At 35.3% G+C, this 17051-nt stretch overlaps 1 protein-coding gene across 30 annotated transcripts in view; it reads right to left on the bottom strand.

The window, feature by feature from the left end:
• Positions 1 to 17051, bottom strand: part of mbl (muscleblind) — a 212549-nt gene that overhangs the window by 9959 nt on the left and 185539 nt on the right. For 7 of the 30 annotated variants that reach the window (XR_011417026.1, XM_070210430.1, XM_070210429.1 and 4 more), the window contains exons 7-9: positions 13578 to 13868; positions 11565 to 11606; positions 10105 to 10222 (exon numbers count right to left, since the gene is read on the bottom strand). Coding sequence is in view for 27 of the 30 variants with exons in the window: in XM_070210430.1 (XP_070066531.1) it covers positions 10105 to 10222; positions 11565 to 11606; positions 13578 to 13868 (451 nt within the window). In the remaining 3 variants the exon portion in view is untranslated. Of the gene's footprint in view, positions 1 to 827; positions 852 to 5830; positions 10223 to 11564; positions 11607 to 13577; positions 13869 to 17051 lie in introns of those variants that run through there. The other 23 variants (XR_011417027.1, XM_015174298.3, XM_032437105.2 and 20 more) reach the window with 14 other exon arrangements.

Below are 17051 nucleotides of genomic sequence, written 5' to 3' on the forward strand. Positions count from 1 at the left end.
AAAAAAGGAAACTCTGAACCAGACAAAAACACGAGTTAATAAATGTAAATTAATGACACGCCTTTCCTGTACGTCCATTTGTGTGCTGCAATTACGCTTCGGTTTTTTATGCTCTACTCATTACAGTTCTTGTTGCCCTAACTTGTTGCTTGTGCCACACACAAAAAGTTGTGCCACACGTTTTTGCTGAACCAGAATTTTGTTGCATGGCATATGCAAATGGCAAAACGCACTTAAAGCTAGAATAAATTAGTTTAAGGACTATTTAACTATTTAAGCATAATATTCAGGTGTCTATCGATAGGAGCCTGTAAGCTGTAAGCGAATTAGTAAAAGTGTTGCATACAAGTTGGGCGCGTCTATGTAAAAGCCATGTTAACTGTTAGCAGAAGCTGTAAAATAAAGTGTAATAATCAACTGCAAGTAATTTTTTATATAATATAATCGAACGAAAAGCACGCGCAAAAGCCATGAAAGCAAAAAGAGCAGCAACTGAAATAAGAAAAAAATGGCATCAAAAAATTATGTAAATTAAGGCAGGGGAAAAAAATATATAAATAAAAATTATAAATCAGCACACGGCAGAAAAAATTGTTTTTTTTTTTTGTGAAGCGCATTTTAAATTTGTTACTGGCGCAGCAGCTGTAATTAAAAAACAAACAGTCAATTTAAATACATATATAGTTATATATTATATTATTATATCTAAACATAGGCAGTTAGTTTAGCAAGCGCTCTAGGCAAATATCAGACAAGACACGCACACATAAACAACAGTTAAAAAATGAATAATTAAAAAAAAAAACTTAAACAATGCGAATACTTACTACATTAAGTACATACAAACAAGCCTGCAAAAGTCGATGAAATATAAGTACAGATATATATATTTATATATCACATATTGCTAAATATAGTTATTTTACCACGCTGACTGGCTTGTGTGTGCGAGCGAGTGTGCGTGTGTGTGTGTACTGAAAAGAAGGCTACAATTTTCGTTTACTTAATATCCAGAACAAGTCAGAATTGAAGCAACAGTTAAAACGCATCTGATATGCAGCTCAGTTGTGTGTATGTATGTGTGGGGGTGTGTATGCATGTGTATCTGTATAATTTAGTTCTTAAAGCTCTTAACGTTTAACAGTGTCTGCAAGCGTTGAATTTTCATTGGCTAATTTCGAATATGGCAGCTAAATAGCTCTGAGTGTTGTTGTTGTTGTTGTTGTGGTTGTTGTTGCATGTATTTGTTTTGTGGTTAACATATGTTGTTTCATTGTGATCAGCATACGGTCATACATAATACTTGCGTAATCCATGTAAAAAGAAAAGGAGTCATGTTAATAACATTGCTTGCAACAGGTGCACCACATCATTTTATCATAGATGACAGCCAAAGAGAGCAGAGAGAGTAAATGTATATTCTTTTCTTTTCATTAGAAATAAACGTGCTTTTGCTTTAACTCCTTAAGCAAGTGGCTTTCGAATAAACTCTTATTGAAATCTTAGAATTTATATAATTGTGACGTTAACAATGAGAGATAATTAAGGTTTTTAAATATTTTAAAGTTCAAGTAGCAAGAGTATTTGTTATTTGGATAAATTCGTATCAAATGCGGGGTATCATTAATGTTAAATTTCAATAAATTTTAACATGAGTTCGAAAATTACCCATTGATGTTGAACAGTTCTTAAAGCCTTAATATGAAAGCTGTAAAGCGCACTAGGTTGCAGATATCTCTCTGATTTCTTTAGCAATTTAGCATAAATAACTAAAAATAACACTACAATCGAAAAAAAATGATATATTCATACTTAGCGGCTAGTTAACATAGTTACTAAATTCAAATATGTTTGATAATAATAATATACATACGTACGAGTAAAACAAAAGCTCATTGGGCAGTGCACCAGCTTACCTTAGAAGTGCGTTTTAGCTTATACGAGTATTGTAGCTCATTTACCATCATACCACATGCCTGAGAAGCCAAATACGAGTATAGTAAATAAACGTAATGTATTTAGCGGGTACTTCGCAATTTCAATCACAGTTAGCATGAAAGTGACAGCCACTTGCAACACAGGACTTGCAACTTCAAATGTTGGCGTAGGTTTTTTTTTTTTTTTGATTTTCTTTAATATTTCTTAATTTCTTATTACTTTTCTTTTGATTTGATTTTTAATTTTGTACTTGCTACGAAAGTTCTTGTTTCATTGAGCACATGCTGAAAAATTACAATACGATACGCTCCAAAAGGAATTTACGAAATGATAAGAGAACAGAAAAACGAATTCAACGAACATGAGATACGTAACATGTAGAAGAGAAACGTACTTCCCACTATTTAAAGGGGATATTAAAACAACCTGTACGAGTGTTACGTGTACAAGTAGCGAATGGTAACAGCAAAACAGAGGGAGATACAGAGAAAGAGTAAGAGGCAGACACAGAGAGAGAGAGAGAGAGAGAGAGTAGAGAGATCAAGAGTGAAAGAGATACACAATAGAATGGGACATTGAAAAGATTACTGCATTGTTTTGTGTTGTGTGCGTGTGTTTGTGTGTGTGTGTGTGTGTGTTTGGAAACTCGATGGAAACTTTTGTAATGCATTCAAAGAAAGGCTAAAAATTGCAACTTCTCATAATAATAGGTATTATTCAGACTCATATGGGTTCTCTTTTGTAAGACTTTTGTAGTTTCAGTTTTTCTTTTATATTACTCAGTTGGAAAACATGCAAAAGACTTTTAGATGGTGGGAAAGTGTTATACTAGAGTGTATAGAAAGAGATGGAGAGAGAGAGGCAAAATGTTATTTAGAATTAAGACGAAGAGTTAAAGAGAGCAAAATGTTAGCGAAAATAAAAAAAATGTTTTAAAGCGTTTCTTTGAAACATTACAAAAGCACTTAACTCTAGAGATATATATAGGCATGTATATATATATGTATATATAAAAATATATATATTTATATTGTTTTGTTATAATATTTGCATATTACGGTTCCATACACATAAACCAATTATTTTTGAATACGAGCTCGAGCAAGCCATGTGTTGAAAACGAGTACTACGAGTACTATCTTGGTTATGGAGTGTACGTGTGTGTGTGTGAGTGTCTGTATATATCGATAAGAAAGTTAGAGTCGAGCAGAGAGCACATTGATATACGCCTAACATATACCAGTGAATTGAAAAGAAGCATATGGAAATTATTTAAATGTTTTTAGTACGCTTTTAAAATGAGCAGCAAAATAAAACGAGGCTTAAATAAAGTTGGGGAACTTAAGAGCTAAATGGTCAATCGGTATAATATCTATATAAACTCACAGTAAATAGCAAAATAAATTGAAATTTTTTAATAGAATATAGGACAATGCACAGCAAAAACTTTTGGTATTAGTAGTGTGTTTGTGTGTGTGTGTGTGTATTAGTGTGTGTGTGAGAGAGAGAGAGAGAAAGAGAAAATGTACGCAGAATATTAGTGTTAAGTTTGCCATTGAGCACTTTCCAAGGTTACGAGTTAAGTAAAAGAAGCAACAAGTTTTTACGGTTTTTACAATAAAACGTTTATATAATTTTCAATATATTTTTGTTAATTTTTGCATTTTTGTTTTGTATTAGTTTTTATGTTTTCTTTTTAACGCATAGTTAATAAGACTAATTTTTGTGTAATTTTTTTTTTTTTTTGTATAGCACATAGAACATATTTATTAAAGTGTTTGCTTGTATTGGTTGCTTTGTGTATAAGTTGTGTATAAGTTATATATATATATATATATATATAGGTATACGATTTTTTTTTATTTTATTATAAAACAATTTTGTTGTTTTTTTTTCACTTTCAAATGTTACCAACTTAGATTTCTCTTTGCTCAACATACATACATGCATTAGTTAACTTAGATACACTGAAGTTTCTTGCTTGTTCCTTTTTGTTTTTTTTTATTTTTTATCAAATATACTTGAGATATTGGTAGCGCTAGGTTTTGTTAAGTAAAATAAAAGAGAAATGCAAAATGAAATTGGCATCGTTTTGCGATGCGCTTTATAGCCATACATTAATTTGAAATTGTTTTATTGATGTAAGAGATTTTTCCCAGTGTGCTTGTTTGTTGCGCAGTATGTGTCTTTCTAGTATGTGGTGTTCTTTACAAAAAACTGTGCTGGTTATTAACTCTCATCTACAAAATATAAGTTTAAAGTCTATTATCAACTATGGCCGTGCGCGTCTATGCTACATGTTCTTCTTATTTTGGACGGTTCTGTATTTTAATGGCTTTCTACAATATTGAACTATGATTAGAGGCTGGGCGCAAAATCTAAGTTTGTAAAGACTGTACGGAGCTACAAGGGCTCTAAAACTGCGTATACAAAAATTCCTAGTTCAATGGACAATGGGCTGGTTTACCCTACGGTTAAAATTCAATATATTCCGCATATAATTTCGTTGTGTACTTATTGTTTGTTGCACTGTTAACTCACTGTTAGCTCGATGCTTATGTTAAGATTTGTGTGGTGTGCCGTGATATTGGTTTAAGCAGAATAAATTGTGCATTGCAACTGTCAGTTAATAAATTTAAGAGAAAGCAGAAAACAATATTTCACTTGTGAAAATAATAATCAGTATTTTTTCTAAAACGTTTTTGTATAATGTACGAGTATCTGTTTCTCTTGCAGGCCGCTTCGCGCGTTCGTAACATGCAGTGGTTGAGTTTGAATAAACTTTTTTTATTATTGTAACTATTTTTATTACAATTATTTTTTTTAACAATTAGCGCTAAACAAGTTTTGCACAGAGATCTCTAAGATTTTAGTATTTTGTTGTTTTGACCAAATTGCTAAAGAGCAACAATTCTACAATGTTAACGAAAAACATACGACAGCTAGAGAACTGGACATACATAGACTATTATTATGTAACATACTTTTAGCAAGACATATATCGATAGTTCGAAGTAATATTATTTTTTTTTTGCTTGTCAGTTTCCAAAGTTTTCGATTTGCTGCATGTTTAGTAAGCAACTTTCTTATCATGTATATATATAGGTATAAAAGTAAGTAGTAAGCCTGCCACAAGTCAAGCAATAATAGTTATATATATGTATATATGGTATATATAAAGGTATGTATGTGTATTGTTTTTAGATTTTACAGCTAGTTTCTACCGATAAACGAAATAGTATTTGGTTAGCGTACTCAGTTTTGTTTGCCATCAATCTATGAGCTATACATAGAGAAAATTACTAAATCTAGATTTTTTATATTTTATATATTTTTTTTTTTTTTTTGGTTGGGCAATGAAATAAGCAAAAAGTTTTGAAGCATTTCACAGACAGTCAAGGCAGACAGAACGTGTTTTGTTTATATGGGAGATATAGGTAATAAAAGGTATTCGGGTTTTTAGAATAAGGCATAGGCAAAACGAAGCTTAGAAAGGCGCGAAGTAAACACAAACTTAGGAGGAAGCTGGAAAAGTGCTGCTCTGCCGAAAAGCGCGGCATGTGAAAATGCGTAGCATGTGGCATGTGGCAAGAGGCATGTGGCGCATGTAGTGATTGGGTGAAGTTTCTTAAGAAAAAGGGGCGTGTGTTCTGCTTAGAATTTGAAAAGATATATAGTAGATAAATAAGTAATATATGTGGAAAGCGGTACAACAGAAAAAACAAGATAAGTGAATACCAAAATAAATACCAACACACAATAAAGTAGTTTTGTTTCTGTTTCGTAAGGTTCAAACTATATTTTAAATCAAACACACACGATATTTCAAAAATAAACATTAATCAAAGAACTATCGACAATTAAAGTAATATTAGTGGCAAACATTAAATTGTCATTAAACATTATGAAAATATATATATATATATATATATATATATATATTTGTTTCGATGTAACGTAAATTAAAACAAAATATTACAGAGATTATAAGTATATATATGTATGTATAAGAATAGGTAATAATAGTAATATTAAAAGTTCGAATCTATCAACTTCGAGCGCCATTAGCGTTAAAAAAATGGGGCTAAAACTTAAAGTGCGCAAGTCTGTGGCAAATTTTTTTACTGTTTCATTTCTTTCTTTTCTTTTGGGTATATTCCTATTGCTATACAGGAAAAAACACATAAAATCTATAAGCTACATTTAAGAAATTTGTATAATTGTCAGTACATAAATTATATAACGTAAAAATTACATAGAAAAACATAATAAAGAAAAATCACACGAGATCTAAGATTAAAAACATAGTTCTGTTGTCATCAATTTTATTTTATAAACATACATCATGTATACATAACATGTATGTAAATTTTATATATATATAAGTTATTCAGAACAAAAAAAAACATGTATAATACATCGAGAGCAAGAGATAGAGAGAAAAATGTATATAGGAAAAACGAAAATTGTACATAGTTTTGTATTTTCTTTTAATAGTCAACATAGGAGTCAAATCGTGAACATAACATTAACATTAAGATAACATAACATAATTTTGATGGCTTAACATTTTTGAATATGATTTGAGGTGTGGATGTATGTGTGTGTGACGGTGTGTGAGTGTATCAAGGTAAGAGTGAATCGCAAAGAGACAGAGAGAGAGAGAGTTGTGATTGTGATGGTGACTTAAAATATTGATTTTGATTCGGTTTATTGTTTAGTAAAAGGCGCTTTATAGCTAGGGTTTATGGGTATGTGTGCGCGTGTGTGAGTGTGAATGATTATATGGAAGCTAAACGATTTACAGATCGAACTTCGTCATGTTCTAAGAGTGTGGATTGGTTTTCGGGTGTTGGGTATTTGGGGTGTGTGCAAACAGCTAGAGTACATAGTATTGTTGTATATCATATATATATATATTTATATATATTAGCAGCATACAGCATGTATAGTATTTGTGTATAATATGTGTATATATAATAGGTATATTCTATAACTAGGCAATATTCGTTACGCATGTTCGTTGCTCAACAATTTTAAACAATTAAAATTACAACAGCATTCACGATAGCTAACTAACTAGCTAACTATACAGTAGCTATAGAGAGAGATAGAGACAGAGTGAGAGCGAGGGAGAGGTAGACAGAACGTGAAAGAGTTTTTGCAACGTTAGCTTCATGGCATAAAAAAGCTTTTGCAGCCCAACAACAAGCGCAGACACAACTGTACCTAGCAGCAATTTCTTTTAATTTCTCTTGTTCCTCCTGTTATCTAATGCCGTATTTTATAGGAACGATTAACTGACTCTCATGTACGAGGAAGGGGTGTGAAGTAAGCTTTTTTTCTCTTATGTCTGAGTGTGTGTGTGTGTGTGTGTGTATTGTGCAAAACTATCACAGTACTTCGTTATACCAAGTTGCAGTTGCCGTTACCAATTCCATTTCCGTTTCCGTTTCTATTTTATGAACTTTTATGTTCAAGCTAGTGGCTCATTAAACGCTATCAAAGAGGAACTTAACTTAAAAAACTACATAAAGAAAAAGTTTCGTTTTAGCTTTAAAAGCTTCGTTTTTATTTAGCCTAAGCTATGAAAATGGCAACAGCTCAAGTCACATTGAGGTTATGTTTTGTGTATCTTTGTTTGTTGCGTCTAATTAAAACAAAAATATTGTTTAATAAAAAATCCTAAGGAAAATTTGACATACTGTTTGCAAGACGCGACTTGCATTTTGTGTGTAGGTAGGCGGGGCAAGATGATTGCTTGGGGGGGGGGCAAGCAGCATTCAAGCATATTGCACTTAATGAAAGTGCGTGAATGTTCGAAAAAGCTTTCAAAGTTTTTTACAATTGTAACTTTGATTTCTTATATTGCAAAAGCTGCGGATGACTAAGCTTTAAGCAGCTTTAAGCAAATTTCTTTAACAGGCCAATTTAAAAATCTTCCATAGTGTGTAGGTGTGCTTGCATGTTTGTATGTTTTTGCGTGTACGTTTGACTTGAATTTGGGATTTGTCATGGTGCAGTTCCTTTTTTAAAAAAATGACACGTTATGACACTCTAAATATAATGCTATCTATTACGAGACCTAGTGTATAAATTAAGTTAAAACTGAGGCACATAATCTTACGTCTTCGATGTGTACTACATGCTATAGTTACTACTAATACAAATAAGTGGACCAATACGCCTATTAAGTACAGTTGCGTTCGAGTCTCTGTGTTTGGGTAGTGACTGTTTCACCTGCTTAGGAGGTCTTCATTTTCTTATAGGGATTCAGCACCATGGCGCTGCCCTGAGCCCCACCCTGCGCAGCTGCAGCAGCAGCTGCTGCTGCTGCATATTGCTGAGCTGCAGCCGCCGCTTGGCTGCTGGGCATAGCATAAGCATAGCCGCCGCCAGCGGCGCCGGCAGCTGTGGGTGCGGCGGTCATCATGCCCGGATAGAAGTAGCCTTGGGCAGCAGCCGCTGCAGCGGCATACTGCTGCTGGCTGGCAGCCATTTGCATGGGTGCAGCTGCGCTGGGTGCACGCAGTAGCGCGGCAGAGCCGGTCGACAAATAGCCGGCGGCGCTGGCTGTACGCACCGGAGTGCCGGGCGCCACGGGCGTGGACAGACCCGAGTTGGGCAAGGAGCCATATTGACGCAGCTGCGCCTGGGCTTGAGCCTGTGCCTGGGCCTGGGCCTGAGCCTGGGCTTGAGCCTGGGCTTGGGCCTGAGCTTGTGCTTGAGCCTGCACCTGCATTTGCAGCAGCGTGGCCATGGACACCGGCTGTGGCTGTTGCTGCTGTGTGTGCGGTTGTGGAACCGGCTGGGGGGTTGCCGCAGCGGCCCCAAAGCTCTTATTGAGTGTCATGCCTGTGTATGCGGCTGCGGAGGCAGCGGAGACGGGCTTGCCGGCAGCAGCATTGGCCACCTTTAGGGCATAGTTCTTTTGGGCTACCTCCTTGGCCAAAGCGGCAGGATCTGCATAATAGCTGGCCGCGGGACTAAGACCAGCTGCATAGGCGGCATAAGCCTGTTGCGCATAGGCCATCTGGGCCTGAGCCTGAGCCTGAGCCTGAGCTTGAGCTTGAGCCTGCACCTGAGCAACCTGTTGCTGCTGCTGTTGTTGCTGTTGTTGCTGCTGCGCCTGCACATAGCTATTCTGCATATTGTTGCTGGCCATGCTAACAATGGGCGTGGCATTTGTATAGCCGCTGTACAAACTAGCATAGCTGTATGGAGGCATTGCGTAGCTCATACGCTGAAATTGTTGTACCGAAGATGCCACTGAGGACACAACAGAGGGGCAACTGTTGCTGCTGCTGCTGCTGTTGGTCGTGGGCGTGGGCAAAATGCCGCTGCTGTGGCCATTATGATAGCGCTGATAGGCATCACTGCTGCTGCCATTCTGTTTGGGCGCATAGCTGCGCTGGGGCGGGGTCTGTATATAGGAAATGGAATCGGCATCGACCGTTGCACCACTGACAGCAACTGTTGCTGTTGCTGCTGTGTTGCTGCTGTTGTTGCTGCTGTTGTTGCTGCTGTTATTGCTGTTGCTGGTGCTATTTTCAGCATCGTTGGGCGGCTCGTCGCCATTCAACGATTTCAGATTGTTATTTAAATATGACAAATAGTTGTTGTTGTCGCCATTAGCGCGGGTCATGGGATCGCCCAGAAGGGCTTGTGTCTCAGTGGGTGGGGGGCTAGAGCTACCATTTGTTGGGGATGTGGTTGTGTCATGTATAGCAGTTGTTGTTGCTGTGTTTGTGATTGTTGCTGTTGTATCATTAGCTGTTGCAGTGTCTGCTGTTGTTGTAATTGTTTGTGCTGTTGTATTACAATCGTTAGCTGTGTTTGTTGTTGCTGTTGTGTTTGTTTGTGTTGTAGCTGTTGTTGCTGTTGTGTCATTATTTTCTTGATCATGATCCGCCTCATAATCGTTAGCTAGCACTTGATTATCATGATTAATATTATGATTAGTAGCTGTGGTTGTTGTTGTTGGTGTTGTTGTATTTGTATTGGTATTGGTATTTGTATTGGTATTGGTATTGGTAGTCATAGCAGTTACAGTTACAGCATTATTATTATTATTACTGGCTGCTGTTGCTGCTGTTGTTGTTGTTGTTGTTGTTATGGCGCTACTTATTGCTTGTAGTTGTTGTTGTTGTTGTGGGAGATACTCACATGACACTGGCACGTAGGGCTGCATTAATTGTTGATAGGTTGTCGCACCGGGTTGATACACTGGAATGCCAGACTTTTCGGCAGCTGGACGTTTGAACGGTACCATGCCAGAGAATTGCTTTAAAAATAAAAAAAAAAAATAGCGAAAGAGAGAGAGAGAGAAAGAGAGGGGAAGAGAGAGAGAGAGGTAACCAATACATTATGGATTAGTAAAATTGTCATGAAGTACATCTTAAATTAAGCCTAGTTGCACTCTAGCCATACATATATATAATATAATATAGAATAAATATATATAAATAGCTTACAAACGAGTTCAAGTTGGGATTTTAATTTTGTCCATTCTTGAATTTTACACTCAATTTTCTCAAACTTTTGCCAATGCGTGTAAATGATAGTAAATATATCCAATAATAAATTAAAACTATTCAAATCGAATCAAAACCAAAAAAAAAGTTAAAGTAGCATTTAAAAGTATTCAAAGATTTGGCAAAGGCAACGTAAACAAATTGCGTGCATTTCAAGATTGAGAGCTTGTAATGTGCTTTCCAAAAGGCTACAAAAGCTTTGCTCAGCCAGCGATTAAAGCATGTGAGATGTTCAAGGATATTTCTGTGTGGGATATTGCTGCAGCAAAGGACAGCTGAATTCTTAAAACTAAACAAAATCGCCGGCCAATTGAAATTGTTCACATTTCACAGACTATTTGTTGTCGGTTAAGTTCAATATCTTAAGCTGACCCATGCTGAACCAATTTTTATCACCGAATTGTGCAGTTTTTTTCAACCAATTGAGGTTTTTTTTTTAATTAATATTTGTTTTAGTTTATATCGATTTAGTTATTTTATGTGTAAGTTTGTGGAATTTTGATTTGAATACATGCATTCTTATTAAAAAGGTCAATTGCTTGTTTAAAGTATGCATTGCGTTTGTTTTAAATAAGCTGTGTTTCTTAAGGTTCCAATAAAAAGTAATCGAAAATTGAATGCAAAATTTATGTTTGTTTACTTAGAAAATTATCACATTTCGATAAAACAAATGCTGTAAAACTAACGAAAGAGCTTTTTAGCGATAAGGTATCGATGACGTTTTTCAAATAAATGCCACCGAATATTTTTTCCACTATCGATAGATTCAAATAGAAGTTCTTTCTACAAAAATTAGCTGAACTTTGTATATTCAAACATCTGGAATAGTGTATTCATGTAACTTAAGTGAAAAGTAAATGTTTTATATACAAAGAGTAATTTAAAAATAAATCGAATCGATTTGCTACTTATTTTCGATCGTTTTACAACACAACTTTGCTTGCGCAGTTTTAAGAAACACAGCTTAAATTATTTGTTTAGTAATTATAGGTTTATATTATGTGTTCTTCTATATATGTAGTATTATAATACTGGATGGATAGTTGTTCATTTATCTGTATGATACGTTTTTTATTTATTTGGAGTACTTACGAAGTTTTCATAGTAAAATGAACCAACCGTTTTAACATCCATCTTTTTGGTAATTGTGCACATTTATGGTTATTATTGTTATTGTCATTATTTTTATTATTTTCATGATTGTATATTCCGTAATGATCGTAATTCGATATTAGTAATTGTTTCATTTCATGATTAATTTGAATGATACGCATTGTTGATTGATGAATTTGTTGCAGTTGATGTTTTTTTTTGGTAATTTTTCATTTTTTTGGCATAATTGGGTTAGCAGACATTTATTGTTGTAGTTGTTGTAGTTGATGTTGTTGTTGTTGGTACATATATATTCAATATATACGATAATTGATTGTTTTTCGAATTTTGGTTTTGAATTGTTGGCAACAAGTAACATAGAGACACAGAAAACAAATGAAAGTCGGAATCGAAAAACAAACGAAGAAGAGAGAGAACACAAATGAAATTAGTGAATATATTCAGCATAAATATACAAAATTCAAATTTGTTTTCATATTAGCAGTAAGTTAGAGAATATATATATATATATAGACTTAGACTAGCGTGATGTGAATGTGTGATAAGTTAACCTAAGCTCTATGTAATTATAATACATACAATATCTGATACATACGATGAATACAATACATAAGTTAGGAGCAGGCAGTCTGCCAAGACTTAAGTTTAAACAAAATGCACAAAAGCCAAGCAAATTTCGGATACAGCCCGCAGCTAATTAACCTGGAAAAGCACTTAAGCAATTAAGCAGGGCTGGCACACTAGTGAATGCACTAGCAGCTGCAGTTGCCGTAAAAATAATAAAGCGTAGCCAAGCAGGAAGAGCTGTCAGAGCAGTCGGAACCGTCGAAACAGTTCGTCATGCAGTCAAATGCGAGTGAGTGTATTCATTTTGGGGCCTGGCCAATTAACTGTTAAATCATTTTAATTAACACTTGCCCAGGTGAGTGAGTGAGAGAGTGCGTGAGTGTACGTGATTGTGATTTATCATATGCTACCCCTAATTGTTGCTACATACGGCACGCAACACGGCAACAAACGATGATTGCAAGTGGAAGCTGTCGATGCCAGAGTCCAACAGGGTAACATGTAGTATTGGGAAATTGATTAGTAATATGCATTTGTGTGTTCGCAGTGTTGTGTAGTGCGTGTTTGCGCTTTTGATATGCCAGATAATTACTTCATTTTGCAAATTAAATGCTCGCTGACTAACTGACTGAATGGCTGGAAGACTTGTCTGTCTGACTTGAGGGCTGCGCTGATTATAAACGTTAATTGATGGCACTTCACAGTGCATGTGAAATTAGCGAGTAAATGGGTAAATGAGTGCTTCAGTGTTAGTGAATGCGTGAGTGAATGAGTGAATGAGTGGGTGAATGCATGGCTGACTGAGTAAGCGAGTGAGTGGGTAATTATGGGGTGGTGATTTGCTTTTGTTTGGTTGTCAGCGCCAAGGAACTGGAAGTTTTATTATACATACTAAAATCTATTTCAACTTTAAACTTGATGCATACATTTGTCTGATATGACTTGACTTTCTGAATCAGGACAAATATATATATCCTTTTTTTTTATTCAACTCAATGTTTAACAACTTCGATGAAAATTAAAAAAACGTTCGGATTTCTAAACTGTTTTTAGAATTTTTGAAAATGATGTTTCAAGAAAATAGAAAGAAAATGAAGTATTCATCAATTGTCTTAAATTTGAATTTGTAAAATGCTTTTAGTCAACGCAAAGTATGCATCATAAGGTTAAACAGATATTTAGCGAAATTCAGTTTTTGCCCTACATTACTTTTAAGCTGATTTAGCAGTTCTTTTTTCATAGCACATTCGCAGCTTGAAAGCATGCACTAAAAGAGGGAGCTAAAAATAAGAAATAATGAACTTAACTCAATCAAAATCGAAGGCGCAGGAAATTAAACAATAATATTAAATAAATATCGAGAAACGAAACGCAACAGAAAAGGAAAAACGATAAAAAAGAGGTGAAAGAAATTAAACAAAATACCAGTGGAAACATTTCAGGATCCGCTGACCGCTTCTTGCCCACTTCCAGTGTGTGATGACCCATGACAGCAGCGGCAGCGGCGGCGGCGGCGGCAGCAGCAGCGGCAGCGGCAGCGTTGTTTGTTGTTGTTGTTGCTGTTGGTGTTGTTGTTGCGCCAGCAGCGACGCCGCCGGCCGTTGGGATGGTGTTGTTGTTGTGGAGGTGGTTCTGCAGCTGTTGCTGTTGTTGTTGTTGTTGTTGTTGTTGTTGCTGATGCTGATTGAGTTGTTGGTGTGCCGCAAGAGGTGAGCTCTGTATTGTGTATTGTGTGTATGTGTGTGCGTGTGTGTATGCGCGCGCGCATGTGTATTGGTCAGTTTAGGTGCATAATTTTGTCAAGTTGCAATATTTGAAATCGAAATCAAAATAATTATGCCCCAAAATCAATTAAAAGGAATTTATAGAAAATGATTTTTTAACAAGCATTTAAATTATGCGTCCATTAAATATGCATAAATTCCATTTGAATTATTCAAGCAGCGTTGGTGTTGGCATTCATAATAAATATGCACATTTTTTTGAAATTTTGTTTTGTTTTTGTAGTTGTTGTTGCATTTTTTGCGTACATATTTCAAATATTTGTATATATATTTGTATTTGCATTTTGAACGTATTTTTTGTGCGTTTTATTTTGTGCATTTGTGTGTGTTGCAAGTGTGTGTGTGTTTTGTGTGTGTGTGTGTGTGTGTGTGTGTGTGTGTGTTTGTGAGTGTAGATACCATCCATCGTAGAAGCAATTACAGTGTGGCACAGGCGAACAGATGAAATACATAATAGTAGAAGAGTACGAGTGTTTTTTTGTGATAAGTAAAATTATAGTCAAAAAGAAAAAAAAAACATAAAATCAAATAGAAATCAACAATTTTTTGTTTGAAGTTAAAACAGATTTTTAAGAAATATAGTAGCCTTTAAATCAATAGAACATTTTACCCTGTCATAATTTTGCTTTTTTTTATAATTTTATAAATTGTTTACTCGATTTCTTTTCATATTTTAAGACCTAAAATAAATCACGAAACCAGCTAATTGCTTATATTACAATTATATATGTATAACAAAATTTGAAGTTTTTTTTTTCATTTGTTAAAAAAGCATCGTTAATAAGAAGCTCAGAAGCGTATATTATAAATAGATATTTGAAATATTTATAAATAATTTAAATGTATAAGCTTGCAAAAGCCAGCAGCAAAAGCTTTATATATTGTTTATATGAAACCCATCATAGGTATAATACTTGGTAGCTAAAATACTTAGTATAAGAGCTTAAATTCTAACCTAGAAATTATAAATAATTGCTGTTAAACGCAACAAAATCATTTTTACGGTCGATTAATAAGTTTGCTGTAAGCCAATAGAATTATTCATTTAAAAAATATATATTTCGTTTGAATTTAGTTATGAATGTAACAAAAATTGATTTGAGTACACACACACATTCGCATTTCGTCGATGAGTTGGGCCGCAAAAGTACTCGTACACCAATTCGATACCTAATACCGATCGATACCTACCGATGCATCGTTGCTGCTGCTTTATACTCGTTACAACTCCTAACTAAAAGCCATAAATAAATATTAAAGTAAAGCATACATTTCGTAGTGCATTCGAGCAGTTCGAGTTGTAAATTTTGACTCCAGAGAGCTCAACGCTAATACGTTTAACACCACAATTTACACAAGAGGTTGACAGCATTTGGGCACCGAGATGGCTCTGGTTTGGGGATTTTTTGTTGCTCTCTCTGGTTATCTAGTTGCACTGGGCTAATAACCAAAAACTCAAAAAAACATAAAACAAAACATAACTTAACATACTTTTAGGCGGACACACCGTGTTCAACACGAAAAAGTGCAAAAAATTTGCATTTAAATGGAGTCGCAAAGGGAGAAGCTCAGTTTTTTTTGGGAGGATTTTTTTTAATATTTATTTTTTGTATTTTTTTGGGTTCTGTTTTGTGGTCTTTTGCAGTACACACGTAGCTCAGGTTGTGCCACTTGCTGTTTCAGTTCCCCTTGCTGGAACTGTTTCATGTCACCGCCAATGAATGCTATAAATGGATTAATTCGCTTGGGCAAGGCGATATGTGGTCTGCCTATGTGTGTGCGTGTGCGTGTGTGTGCGTGGTGTGGTATCTGTGCGTTTGTGTGTGTGTGAGTGTGCCGTTTTTTGGGGTCATAAGAGACTGTGGTGGACACTAGCCAGAAAAAAGCGGAAATATATCTGACAAGGTCGCAGGGAAAATACACTGTATTATTTATAGATCTTCATTTAAACTCGAATTATTTTAAATAAATTCTTTTTGTTCATTGTAAATATTTGCTATTATATTCTTAGAACTTTTTTGTCTTTTTAAATATGAGAGTGTCTCAGCTCAATTTGAGAGATGCAGCTAGTCTAGAAAAAAACAATGTTTTTATTTGTTATATTAGTCGGACTGTAAAATATTAGCTGAGCTCTGATGAGTTGTTACATCTTTCATATGAAAACACAAACTCGATCTGACAATCATAATAGCCCAAGGACCTTACACTATAGTCGTAAGGATTGTCAGTTGAAAACTGTCGCTGGGCGGGCAACGTTGCCGCTGGACAATTCATTGGCATGGAAATCTCTGCTTTTAGTTAATTTTCCGGTTCAAACGTTATCCTGCCGACTAATCCGTGTCGTCGTTCAGTGCGTCCTGCCTGTCTGCCTGCCTGTACAGGTTGACATTTACATTTTTGGTCGGAACACAAAAAAATGCCTCACAGCGGGTCATGTCCTGCAGTCTGCTGGCAGCTACTTTTTTGTGCTGCTGGCCTCGTGTCACGCTTACATAAGGATTATAGTTTGGGGTTGCGGCGCTGTTGTTAGTGTCACGGCAGGAGGGCAGGATGCGAAGCACAGTTCGAACTGTCGCTTTGATTCGACAGTTGACATATTTCGGGCATGCCACTGGCCTCTTCAAATATATGGCTAATATTTTGCTGTTGTAGCGAGGCGATCTTTTTGATTTTTATTGGGGTCGCATGTTTTTCAAAGGACGCACAATACGAACAACTCAAAATGTAAATAAAATATATTTAATTTAATAAATAAATAATTTATTGCCCATCAAAACGAAATATGAGAAGAATTTAACTCAAATTTTTATGCTCTGTGCGGATTTTTTCGTTTGTGTGTGGTTCGCGGGGCGTATGCGTAATGTGTGTTAATTTATTTTGTTCTTTTTAGTATTGTTTTTGTTGTTCATGTTGTTCCTGTTGTTTTTGCTGTTTTAAGAACATTATGTGTGTAAAACTAGGGTATAGTAAAACAAGTTAAGACACAACATTTAATTAAAGATTAAGATATTAGTACGAGTAGATAGCTAGTAAAGGATTCGGGGGCTGCACATTATAGACCAGAGTGGCAATTTAAAATATAGAAATATTATAAAATATACTGGAAATTTGTTTT

This window comes from Drosophila virilis, chromosome 5, assembly GCF_030788295.1.
Source record: "Drosophila virilis strain 15010-1051.87 chromosome 5, Dvir_AGI_RSII-ME, whole genome shotgun sequence".
NCBI classification, from domain to species: domain Eukaryota; kingdom Metazoa; phylum Arthropoda; class Insecta; order Diptera; family Drosophilidae; genus Drosophila; species Drosophila virilis.